Below are 13,749 nucleotides of genomic sequence, written 5' to 3'. Positions count from 1 at the left end.
GTTAGAAAGACTGAAAAAAAATCTCTTTCAGAATTGCTACAGGGAAACCGTTTGGGGCATGCTCCTTGGGCTTTGTGGCTCCTGAGGCAGGTCACCATCAAGTTTGGGACCCTGGGTCACAGAGCCACCCTGGCAGGTGCACTGCTACAGAGCCTATAAGTGCTGCATTTGTGGCAGCTGGTTTAAGAATCTGCTGAGGAGCATGGCATGTTGAGCAACTTGCCCAGGAGCCTGAGCTACCAAGAGGGCCAGCAGAAAACCTCAGCTGTCAGACTGCTGGACCTGAACCCAATGGGCTGTAAAAGATTCTGGGATGTGACTTGGCAGGAAACCAGTTGGGTTTATTAGAACTCTTGATGAATCATAGAAAAGTAGGGCTGGAAGGAGCCTCTAGAGATCACTTAGTCCAACCCCTTGCCTGAGAGGCAGGATCATCCCTATCCAAACCATCTCAAGAAAACCCTCGTCTTACCTGTTACTAAAACTACACAGGCAACTCTATCACACAACCACAAAGCATAGAACTCCGACGTGCCACAGGTAAAGCAGGGGACAATGGTGGCCAATATCCTTCTGCTGCTAAGATTGTTAAAGTGTGCTCAGGATATCCAAGGAAGAGGGTCTCACTGCCTGCTTCAGAGGAAGAAAAAACCACTGCAGTCTGTACCAATCTGACTATGGGGTAAAATTCCTCCCTGACCACAGATGTGGTGTTTGGCCCAAGCCTGAGGAGAGGGTCAAGATCCTCTAGCCAGGAAACTCGGGGTTTTAGTCCCAGTGGAAGCATTGGCACACCCCAGTTAAAATCCCCAGTCTTGGCTGCAGCCAATTCCAATGGCTTCTGAGGTAGGCTTAGAAAAATCCTGACATGTGGCAGCAGTAGAGGAGGAAAAAAAAAATCCTTTCTGTCCCCATGTGGCAGCCAGCAAGCCCAGAAGCATGGAAAATACCCATAGTATAGCATAGCCACAGCTACTCCTGTATCGTCCATGATCAGTGCTTTTATCCAGCCTCTTTTGAATACCTCCCATGATGGAGATTTCACAACTTCCCTAGGCAGTCTGTTCCACAGCATCACTGTTCTAACAGTGAAGCTTTTTCCTGATCTATAAACTAAACTTGCTTTGCAATATTGGTCCATGTACTGCTCTCTTCAGCTACAGAGAAAAAGCATTCTCCTTCATCTCTAGGGCAGCCCCTCAGATATTTAAAGACTGCTGTCAAGTCCTCTCTTAAGTGCCTTTTCCATAAGCTGAACATGCCTATTTCCTTCAACCTGTCCTCTTCTAGCTTGTCTTTCAAACCCCTTATTTTTGTTGCCTGCTTCCAGAATCTCTTTAACTTCTCCATTTCACTTTGAAAAGGTGGAACCCAAAACTGTACAGAATACAGATGATGCCTAACCAGTGCCAAGTAAAATAGCACTGTTGCCTCTTTGTGTTTTGCACCTAGTGCTTTTCTTGATGCAGCCCAAAACTACAATCGCCTTTAGTTTGGCTGCATCACCAGCCAGTTGTTACCCATTTTGTACTTGTGGTTTTGATTATTCTTCCTGAGGTGTAGCACTTTGCATTTGTTAGCATTAAACTTCATCCTATTATTTCCAGCCCAACTTCCAATCTGTCAGGATCCTCCTGAATGGTGATCCTGTCCTCCAGTGTGGTCACTGTCCTTCCCAATGTTTTGTCTGCAGTTTGCTCAAGAAGCTTTTCCAACATCCGGATAATGAGGCTAGGAGAGATCCTTGTGAGACTCCGCCTGAAACCCCCTGCCATTCTGACATGGATTTATATTACCCTTTGCTTGTGGCTGTTGAGCTGGTTGTATATCCATCTTATAGTAGTATTGTCTGGCCCACATTTCTTCAGTTTGTGTATTAGAAGGTCGTGTTGGACCTTGTCAGAAGCTTTGCTGAAGTCCAGATACACTATATCCACAGCATTCCCTTAGTTTATCCAAGGAGTTACTTGTGATCAGCCTTTCCTCCTCCAGAAGCTTGCAAGTAGACTATCTTAGGACATGCTTCAGTAACTTTCCTGGTTTTGAGGTCTGTAGTTTCCCAGGTCCTTTTTTTTGCCTTTTTTAAAAGAGGGCCCTTTTCCAGTTCTCACCCATGGCCTATAACTTTGTAAGTATTATTGCCAAGGGCTCTGAGATCTCCTTTGCCAGTTCTGTCATTACCCTGGAATAAAGTTCATCAGGCCCTGCTGACTTGAATTCATTCAGAACCATCAAATGCTCTCTATTTCTTTTGTTCTCCTTCCGCAGTTTGTCTCTTTCCTTATCCAAATAATCCCTGGTAGCTGTCTAGCTGCAGCCTGATTTTGTGAAGTCTGAGGCTTAGTAGTTGTTGAGCAGCTCTTTCCTCTTTGCATCATCTGTTAAGATTTCCCTTTGGCTACTTAACAGTTGACCCAGCTTCCTTTTTCTTTCTTTTCTGGCCAACATACCTATAAAATCCCTTCTTGTTGTCTTTAACCTCCCTAGCAAGGTGCAGCTCATTCTTTATTTTGTTCTCCTGATTTTGTTCCTGCAAGTTTGTTTGTTTTTTTTAATTTCCTGGTATGCTTCCTTGGTGACCTGCATGTTCTTCCATTGGCTGCCTGTATGCTTTCCTTTTACATTTTAGGCACTCTAGTAGCTCCTTGTGCAGCCACATTGGTCTCTTGTGATTCTTCTTATACTTTAATTGTGTCAGAACAGCTTCTTTTTGGCTTCTAAGACTGTGCCCTTTAGAAGCTTCCAGGCCTCTTGGGCCCCTTTATCCTTTAGTCAATCCTCCCATGGCATCATGCCAGCTATCTCCTTAAGTCGGTCAAAATCCACCTTTTCAAAATCCAGCATCTTAGTTCTGCTGAGTTCATGATTTCTCAGTGTCAGGATCATAAATCCGATCATGTTATGATCACTTCCTCCCACCAGTTCTTCCCTACTGGTCATTACTAGTTCCAAGAGAAATGATCCCCTAGTATCCTCAATTTCCTGAAACAGAAAGTTGTCTTCCACACAAGGTAGAAACTTACTCAACATTTTGTGTTTGGCTGTAGAATTCTTCTAGCAGATGTCCGGAAAATAGAAGTTTCTCATCGGTACCATCTTGTAACTTTTGAATAATTTTGTCATCTCCTTGAAGAATGCCTCATCCGCCTACCTCTTCTTCCTGACTTGGTGGCCAATAACAAATCCCCACCATGATATCTGTGCTGTATCTTTCACCTTTTGTCTTCACCCAAATACATTCTCATCTGCTACCTTCTTCCTCCTTAACTAGGGAACAAGTGTATGTGTTTTTCACAGACAAGGCAATGCCACCATCTTTTGTTCCAACCCCGTTCTTCTGAAGCAGTGCAGCCCTCAATGTTGATGTTCCAGTCATAAGAGCTGTCCCATGAAGTCTGTGAGATACCAGTCAGACCACGATTCCTTTCACAGACTGTGACTTCATCTCACCATGGGACATATTTTGTGTTCTGACCTGCTCATTTTTCTTTTGCGTCACTTGTTGCAATCCTCTGGCCTTTGGCCCTTTTCTACAGTTGATCTTCTTCTGGTCCTTTCCCCTTTGGATTTTTGACCTGTTGCTGGGGGTTTTGTTCGCCATTCCCTTTGGATCCTAGTTTAAAGCCCTCCTTACTAGGTTTGCTAGACAATGTCCAAAGATGCTTTTTTCCCATTCTGGTCAGGTGAATCCTGTCCGTTGATACCAGTCTTCTTCTTCAGAACATGCACCTGCTGTCAAAGAATCCAAAGCCTTCATGTTGACACCACCATCTCAGCCACACAGTTACTTCCATGATACAATGGTCCCAGCTTGGGCCCTTACTTTCCACATGGAGGATTGGTGAAAGAGCTCTGGTGCTTCAGCCTCTTTTACCCTCCTGCCAAGAGCCTTGTGGTCTCCTTTGATTTGCTTAGTGTCTTTCCTAGCAGTATCATTAGTGCCTACATGGACCAGCAGGAAAAGGTGGTAGTCTGTGAGATGGATGAGATATGGCAGTCTTTCTGTAATATCCTGAATACAGGCTCCAGGCAGACAGCCCACCTCCCTGGACTCCAAATCTGGATGACAACATGTTTCCAGGAAAACTGGCCTTTTCTGAGCCAAAAAAGTTTTGTTGGAAATTTGTTGACCACCTCTTAAGATATGAAATGAAGGAGCTATTTAGAAATAGTGTGTTTTATGCAGTTAGTGAAGTGTTGCATTTCAGCACAGTAATTATTATGAATTGTCATCAATGGCTTCTACTATTTTCATTCTGTGGGCAGTAAGCATTGCAAAATAAACTACAGGAGTGTCTAGAAGCTAGAAAGTGGAACTTCCTGTTTGTCAAAGCTGTGCACTTTATGCAGCTCCATGATAAATGAAACAGATACTTTAGCCACTCTTATGGGTTTACACCTTAGCTGTTACAGATGTATGCTGTGTTAAAATTGGTGTTCCTGCTTACGAGTGACTGTTTTATACCACATTGGTTTGGAAATCAAGGCTAAGATAAGAGCAGAGGAAGAATGGTCTAGTGCTGTAGTGCTCAACCTTTTTGCCTGGCAGGCTGGATCGGTGGTGCCCAGTCCATCCATGGCCAGATCTGGCTGGTAGTCCCAATCCAGTGTCCAGGATGGTTGTAGCAGGGCCCCTCCCAGCTCCACAGAGAGAAGTGGGGGGCAGCCCAGTCCCAATTCAGCCATGTGGGGGAAGGAAGCTTTACCTGGCCACAGGGCAGGAGGGGGCATGACCTGGCCCCAACCCAGGTACTGGGGGAGGAGGGGTGGCCTGGCTCTGAGCCAGCCATGCAGGGGGAGGCAGTGTGGACCAGCCGCGATGGGAGAAGGAGGCCTGGCCTGGCCCCAACCTGGCCATATAGAGGGAACGGGGGCATGGCTTGGACCTGATCTGACCATGGTGGGGGTGGGGAAGGGGCATGGACTGGCTCTGGCCTACTGCATGGGGCTTGGGAATTTGGAAGCCACTGCTCCTTATTGCCAAATTTCCCAACCCGTGGGGAGCCCCACAGGTTGGATGCCATGGCTCCATGAGTCATATCTGGCCTGAAGCCCTGAGGCTGAACATCCTGATCTACTGAATATGGTGCTGGTTATTTGAGAGTGCTGGATGCAATATTCTGTTACCTCTCAGACCAGGACAAGTCACATAGCCTCTCTGTGCCTCTCTTTCCATCTTTCTAATGGGGATAATAGCAGTTTTTTTTTACCAGGGGTGTTGTGAGGTTCAGTCCATTGATGCTAAACATTACGGTGGAAGGGAGTTTGTTCAATACATTATGTTACTTACATGAAGTGCTGATCTTGGCTGCCTTTGTTTTTTCTGAGCAAGGGTAATTATCAGTTTGCAAATTTTAGGGTTTTTACCTTTTCATTTTGAACATCCAAAGTCCAAAATCCTTTGTCTATTTTTTTCTCTTGTATTGGCTAGCAAGGGAGACTTATAACCAGAGCCTGTGTATTCTGTGATTCTTCAGCTGTTAAGGCTGTTGTGGAATTTACCACTTGATGGAGCATAATTCTCCAGATATTAATTTTATTTAAATTATTTGTAGCCCTCATGGTTGTGAAACGGCGAGTTCTCATGGAATCTGCAGTAGTGTACTCCTTCCGAGTCTGCCAACAACTTGGGTTAATGATTTGTGAAATTTCTGGCTCGCTTTGTTCCAGTGTCAAAATCTGGGGATTTTGTAGTAGAGTTTGGTAGAGTGCCCGAGTGAGAGCTTTGATAAAGATAGGAAAATTGGAAGACCATGTAGGGGCTATTTTTAGCTAGGTTTCAATAAACAGTATTTCTGCTGTGCAGTGCCCTTAGACAATTTGCTCCTGGAGCTTCTGTAGCAAGAGGATACAGTATGCTCCTATATCAATTCGATTCATTATCAGGATACAGCTTATTACATGAGCTGATATTTCTACACTGAGTATTCAAAAGCTCATGGAAATGATATTCTCTTCCCACAAAATTAGAAACATATCTGGGGAGGGGAAGGTGTTGGTGGGTAGTGGAAGAGGCAGAGCCTCAGCATCCCCATTCGTTGACTTCACTTATAAAAGTAATAGTGAGTATGTTTAACTTGCAGCTGAGGAAATAAGATCTACCCATTGGCTCTCAACCTGGAAATGAAGTGACATGGATGCTCTAAGAAGTAGCCCTGATACCACAGTCAAGATCTGGCTTTAGTGTGTTTTCAAGAGGAGATGGCAGCTGTGCTGCTAGGTTGCAGTAAGCAGAGTTGCTGAAAATCTTGCATTTCTAATATAAGTTCTGAACATTAAAAAAAAAAGGATTAGTAATTCAGATGTATGCAAGAAAAGGCCTGTGTTTATTAGGAGCTTTTTATTAGACCTTGTCCTGCAAGTGTAATTCTGAACTTCTGTTAATGATGTTATTCCATGCTGTGTTAAGAGCTTTGTAGCAGACAGAAAAAAACTGAGAAAGGACTAGGTTGTTAGCTTTGAGAATCTGGATGATTGCTGCAGTATTTAACATTTGAAAAACAAATGGCAAGTGTCAAGCCTGAAGTAAAAACTGGCTTGAACCTTGACTATTCAGATCTTTCTGGCAGGTTTCTAGAGTGTAGGAGCTTTCAAGTTTCTTTCCTATGTAGCTTTCCTATGGGACAAAGCTAGGCTGTTTTACAAATACAGGCTACAGTCCTATGGCATTCCTATTAGAGTGTTGCTAAAGCACCTCAGGGTTGAAAATAAGTTCTCTATAGCAGGAAACTTAAGACTTTCAGGTAGGATCCAGCCTGTGGAGCCATGTGGTCTAGACTGTAGATTGCTGGACTTCACAAGCTGGCCCTGGACCCTCATGCTGCAGGCAGCACCTAGGCTGGATCTGCCGTTGCATATTTTGCGTGTAACATGGGGCAGCACGGAACATGCGCTGCATGTGGCGCCTGTGCCAGACTGGCAATATGTTCTGACTCCAGGCCTGGTCTGTATCGGGTTGTGCCAGAGCTGGTGGTGTGTATGGCATGTGTAGCATGCAGACTGGCACAATGACCCTCATCCAGGGGTGCATCCAGAGATGCGTACTGGGCACTTGTACTCTCCTTTTATTCCTGCGCCACCCAAAGTTTAAAACCAGCTGCCTGGCAGTGGCAGCAGCATTTCTAGTCGGGCAATGCTGAGGAAATCGCTCGTGGCTCATTAGAATCTACCTGATCCCTTCTAAACTTCATTCCACAGGTCTTAACCACCCTCTTTTCTTTGTAATGGTTTTGTATCCATCAGTCAAGCTAGCCTTAGGTTGTTAGAACAGTTAGCTGGTAATGAAACACAGCCCTGCAAACCATTTTTAATTCATTCCAATAACGTTAGTTATTATTTCTTCAATCTTAAGCTGAATAACACAGCCCTAGGCCCCTGGCATGTTAGTAAAGCTTCTAGTTTCTTTTTAACTGGACAAAAATGTATTGTTTTATATGTGATGATGCACCTCACCATCTGCATTCCCCTTTTAAAAATCCTAGATCTGCTCATGCCCTCATGATTGGGGCTAGATGAGTTTGCTTACCCCTGTTTTAGGGCATTTCAATACTGGAGAGGTTAAGGAGTGACTCAGCAGTGGATCCTTGAGACTTTCTGATTGGTGGTTTTTGGATTCCCACCATCCTTCCCCACAGCTGAATTAGTGTCCCTCATGCAGTTGTATTTAGTTCAGTGATACTTTAAACAAGTTTCATATGTGAAATATTAATATAAGGAACCAGTCTGAAACAGTGGCAACCTTTTGATATAGTATAATCTGTTACAAGGATATGGCCAAGTGACTGAAAAAAGGCTGTGCATTTACCTGGATTACTAGATAGAGCACCATAGAAACAATACTTGTGACTTACAGGAGCAGCCTGGGTTAAGGTCACACTCCTTAAAGCTCACCTTCTCAGACCTGTAATAGCAGCTCTGAATTTAACAGAACTTAATTGGTTCAAGGCTGCTTTAAAACAAACTGCTTTCAAGAAGCCTTGAAATTGATGACTCCTAATCTGTTTCACCAATTATACAATTAAAGGGAGTACAATAACATTACTAAGTACACAGCTGGACTGATTTTTTTTTGTACTTAGGTGGTTTAGGCACAACCACAATTTATAACAATGTCATAGGAAATAACTTGGGACTGGTGCTGTGTTAAGCAAATACACGTATCCCATATGCAGATAAGCGGAATGTACCATATTTTGCTTCCTAAATAGGGATTTTGCAGCTTCAGTTTTAAGAAGCAGTAGGTCCTTAGGTTGAACCCAACAAAGTATTAACAAACAGTGAATAACCTTATTTTGTATATCTTATTACAAACTGCTCATCATTTTGTCTTTTAAAATTTATATTCACCTGTATATACAACGGAGAAGCTTGTAACCAATGAATGTAACAAAAGTTAGGCAAAAGAGAGATTTTTAAAGGCATTTTTAGTATATAAAGGTGTGTTTTGTAGTTATCCATTGTTACATAGTGATATTTGAAGCAAATATTGAATCCTTACCTGAACTGAGGAATTAAATATAATAAAATTTTTTTGTGTGGTTTTTAAAGACCGTTCATAACAATGCTTGTGGTGAGAATTAAAATTCTGTGTTTTTCCTGCCTTGTTTTTCTTCTCCAGACATACATCGGCAGTGTGGTTATTTCATTAAACCCATACAGATCACTACCTATTTATTCACCTGAGAAGGTTGAAGAATACAGGAACAGGAACTTTTATGAACTCAGTCCTCATATGTAAGTATGGTACAAAGCATTATGTTTCCATTTGGTTTTAAAATAGATGGGACCAGCTGCCTTTCTCTTAAGGAGTGCCTTAAGCCTAAAAAAGTTGAGAACCATTGGTCTTACTGTCCTGCAAAGGTTCCAATGCTCAAACCGTTCCCAGGAATTAATTCATACTTTTGATATATAATTGAGGCACTCCATCTCTCTCATTACAATATAATTTTATCAATTTTTGATAGTATTCCTCATTTTGATTATAGGAAACCTCACTCAGAGACCTGGGATCTTTCAGAATAGAAGTAACTTTGTGCAACTGTTCCCTTGAATAATTTCAGTAAGATGACTAGGGCTATACATGTTACTTTGGACTCTTTGAAGGGTCTGTATTATGGAAAATCATATTTTTATGACAAGGAAGATATGATGAGGGAGAAGAAATATCCAGAACGTAGAAATGTAAAACTGGCCTCTTTGGTGTTAAAATCAGCCAAGATATATGTGTATTTATATGTGCAATTATAATGTAAAAGTTAAGTCTTATTTATAGGCTTTTTTGGGCTTAAATTCACCTTTTAGTACTTCTTTGTGAGACTGGCAGTTGTCAAGGCAAGATACATTTGCACATCATAATGATACATAGTACAGACAATGCTGAAGCATGGTAATGAAGAACTGACAATTCTGACTAATCCATTTGAGTCAGGGCTAACAGAATGCAGCATAACACTGGTTAAACATGGTTAAACCCTGCTGTCTGCTGGTATGTGCTAGGACAAGAATTTAATCACAGTTCACTGATGTGATGCAGAGAAAAACTGCTTGGCCTATGCCGAATGCTAAAGTTGTGGTATGTATAATGTTACTACATTTCAAATTGTCTGACGTAGATGAGACCCAACTCAACCTTCCTTTTTCTCCTGAGTAATTGTGGGGTAGATCAGGTTTCAGCCTCTTGAGACATCTGTTGCTAAAGTTGGTCAGTTTGCAGTTTTAAATGCAGGGGAGCTGCTGGGTGCTCTTTAAAAACCTGGCCACTTCACAAACCCTAAATATGGTCTCCAGTGTAATTTTAGGCATCTTCTTCTCAAAATCCTTGTTTTTCATTTTTTTTTTCAGTGTGCACGTGCATTTTTAATTATCAACATGTGGAAATATTCTATAGATTATTTTGTACCGATGAGAGCTATTTTTGCAATAATTATAGGTTGATATACAAGGGTTCACTGAAATGCCAAATAATTGAATAATCAAATGAATAGGCTGTTGGCGGTCTGTAACCTCCTTGGAACCAAACTGTTCAGCATAATTTCATGCCAACAGACCTTCTAACACTGCTTTGGCCAATTTAAAAAATCTGCTGACCCCTCGAGCTTTTTGAACCTAAATACATAAGGAACATAATTTCCTGTTTTCTGCAAAAATTGCCCTATATCACTTGTTTCAAGATGAAGAATATAACAGACCTTATGCAGACAAGGTTCTTTTGGGTAAATCTGATATCTTGTATTAGACCAGCTCAAATAGTTGGAAAAATTCTTATTAGCAAGCTTTGGGGTTTAAATACCCTTTGTCAGGCTGAGGAAGCATCACCCAAAAAACCTTGTCTGCCTATGTCCTTAGATCAACATGGCTACAACCTACAGACCTTATGGGCAATTTTTACACATGGAAACGCCGCAGAACCAGGTGAAGTGGGGAAATGCGTTTCAACACCGAGGAAATGGCGGCAGTGCGCTTTTGAACTAAAACACAATCGAGGTGCTTTCGTTCAAAAGTGCACCGCCGCCATTTTCTGCATGCTGACGTGTATTTTGCCACTTATACAACTGCATGCGGTACAGCATGTTGCGCATCTATCGAGATTAATCAAATCTGCTCTGAAGCGGTGCATATCCATTGTGTTGCGGAACAGGAAAGTATGTGTATAAATGGCTGTTGTTTTAGAGTTACTGTTCTTGAGAGAGTCTTATGGGGAGAAATCAAAAACCTAAAAAACAAAACCCTACTGTTTTTGAAGTGTCATGGTCTCTTCATAAATTATTCAGAAATTCTACCCTGTCCAGGAAAATAAGTTTAAGGATGATAGGGGTGGATATAAATGGCTTAGAATAAGAAAAAATAATGTAAGGGAAGGGAAAGATAATGAACCTTGAAACACTGACAAGAAAATGTTGGTAAATTTCATTCACTGGACAAAGATAAATGAATGGTCAAGCTGCTGACTCAAGGCAATAATTTCTGAAATTTAAACACTCAAAATCCACTTAATAGCAGTAGACTGAAGTGAAATAGCACTGAGCATTTCCTAATGCCAGAGAATCTTGATTGTGTAATGGTAATATGATTTGCATTGCAAGTTTTGACATGGTGCCAACCATTGACAAGTAAAAGCATAATTTGTCTTGAACAGATGATGTCTGTCCAAATATTAGTCTTATTCTCTGCCTCCCTTATGGAAAAATATCCATCTTTTAAATAATATTACATAGAATAAAAATAATTTACATGCTTTATGTGAGATTTGCTTCATTTTTTTTTTGTTACAGATAAGATTTGTTTCTTTTCGGAATAGGGTAACAACAAGTATCTGGCTAAGTGGTAGACAGATCTATGCAGTTGTTGCTATTTTGTAATGGAAACCTGCTTATCATGAGAATTTAATATATGCTTCCTTAAAAGTACTTTGTAGTAAAATTAGAAGTTTGTAAGTTTTGTCATAACTTACTAACTTGGTAGACTTATGACCAGCTTTGGAATTGTAGACACAAAAATGTTGAAATGTAAACTAACTTTGCATCTACTTAATATCTTTTGCCATTATAATAAAGTCATTCTGTCTTAAACAGCCTTTTCTCCTAATAATTCATTGTAATTTAAATATAGGCTAGGGCTCTGTGACAACTAAGATTAGTACAGTTGTTTGCTTTTTATGGAATCAGTACTTAAATATATACAGGGGAACTGAAAATGGAAATTAGATCAGCTTTTAGGATGCTGTGCTGCTTTTGATGTGGCCAGGACTACATTAGGCACAACATAGAACAAATAAGTAGACATTTGATGAGTATTCAGATACTACATTCAGCCAGGTTTATCTTAAACCAGTTTCAGCCATTTTGAAACTGGTTTATGTGTACTGAACTTTTGTTCTGTTACAGGCTTAAACCAGTTTCTGATCACTTAAACCGGTTTATGTGCAACTTCTGTCTCTAGCCAAGCAGAGCAAGATATACTTGACTTTTGCCTTAAAGAGGCTATACTCTAACCCTGTGGAATTGAACAAAGTTTTAAAGTGGCAGTTTTTAAAAGGAAAGCTTAAGCAGAGCGAGGGAACTATACATGGGATTTGACCTACACTGTTCTGCAAATACTTCTTAGACTTCAATTTTTAACTTTGGTTTCAATAGATAGTATTTCTGCTGTGGGTACAAGTTGGTTAGTCCACTCCTACATAAGCCTTTCTCACCACTAAGTCACAAAAGGCTCACTATACACAATTTGTTCCTGGAACTTCTATTGCAAGAGGATATGTATGCTCCTATATTAATTCTATTTATTATCAGGATGAGCAAAGTACCATTACGTGAGCTGAAGATGAAAACTGCTTAAAGCTGGTATTTTCCATGAGCTTTTGAATACTTGGTGTAGAACGATATTCTCTTCCCACAGAATTAGGGCCATGTCTGGGAGAGGGAAGTGTTGGTGGGTAGTGGAAGAGGCAGAGCTTCAGCATCCCCATTCTTTGACTTCACGTATAAAGGTAATAGTGGGTATATCTAACCTGCAGCCGATGAAATAAGTTATACCCATTTGTTCTCTCTCTATGCATGTCAACCTGGAAATAAAGTGGTATGGATGCCCTAAGAAGTAGCCCTGATATCACAGTCAAGATCTGGCTTTAGTGTGTTTTCAAGAGGAGATGGCAGCTGTGCTGCTAGGTTGCAGTAAGCAGAGTTGCTGAAAATCTTGCGTTTCTAATATAAGTTCTGAACATTTAAAAAAAAGGGTTAGTAATTCAGATGTATCCAAGAAAATGCCTGCGTTTATTAGGAGCTTTTTATTAGACCTTGTCCTGCAAGAGTAATTATTTAATCTTTAGTTAGTTTTGCTTTATTTTTTAATCTACTTATCAAGCTTCCAAGCATTTGTAAATAAAGTTGCACATTAAATGATTTTCAAGGATAATTACTTTTTTGTTCTTAAGATTGTTTAAAGTTAACGATATGCACCGAGGCTTTCAAATGTTTTATATGACATGGGACTAAAGTTCTGAGTCCCCAGCAGTTTGTGTTAATGTAAATAGGATTTATGAGTGTTTGGCAATTCTGAAAATCAGCCTGCAGGCTGGAAAATGCCACAGAGATCTCTTAAATTTGGAGGAGGAAAAAAACAACCAATCTTCCTCATTTTATAGCCCTTCCCCCACTTCAACATTTGTTAGGCCAATTTGTTATTTGTACAGATAGCCAAAATGACATCAACAGTTGATAAAGTTGTAATATTTTCTGGTTCTTTACCTTTCAAGCCACGGCTCTTGTGAGCCAATGTAAACCGTGAATATGAAAGTTGTATGTTACTCTTTTTTGGCCGGGGAGAGGGCATTGTAGAATAGCATGTAAGGAGAAACACCAAGGTTACAGTAACTCTTTTCCTCTTTGATTCAAAGCAAATATTTTGGTCTCAAGGGCATGATAAGGTCCCAGCTGTGAAGGGCGACTACTGCTTTATACTAATGTTCTCCCTATAGACATTGTGAAGTTTAGTGTTTTTAGGACAGAATGTAATTAATCTTGTTCGGTAGAAGTGCAGGTGGTGTGTACATGGTGAATAGTGAGTGTTCTCTAGCTGTGCTTTGCACAGTGGCGACTGCATCTTCTTTTCAGTTTCTCTTTTGAAGCTGTTTGTTTTCCTGTGTCTTTTTTTTCCTTTCCACTGGTGTGTTTTGCTTTGTATTTTCCATTTGTTCATTGCCTTTTTGCTCCTCCTCCTATTACCTGGCTCCCTAGGAGACGTGGTCTCTGGGTA

General features: G+C 40.9%; 1 protein-coding gene across 1 annotated transcript in view; it reads left to right on the top strand.

Moving 5' to 3' along the window:
• MYO1B (myosin IB) overlaps positions 1-13,749 on the top strand; it is a gene marked incomplete at its 3' end in the record, with an annotated part of 162,988 nt that overhangs the window by 22,737 nt on the left and 126,502 nt on the right. The window contains exon 2 of the mRNA XM_014526743.2: positions 8,618-8,733. Coding sequence (XP_014382229.2) covers positions 8,618-8,733 — 116 coding nt within the window. The remainder of the gene's footprint in view (positions 1-8,617; positions 8,734-13,749) is intronic.

This window comes from Alligator sinensis, unplaced genomic scaffold (assembly GCF_000455745.1).
Source record: "Alligator sinensis unplaced genomic scaffold, ASM45574v1 scaffold1064_1, whole genome shotgun sequence".
NCBI lineage: Eukaryota > Metazoa > Chordata > Crocodylia > Alligatoridae > Alligator > Alligator sinensis.
Note: the sequence above shows the minus strand (reverse complement) of the source record. Positions and strands in the feature narration are given on the sequence as shown.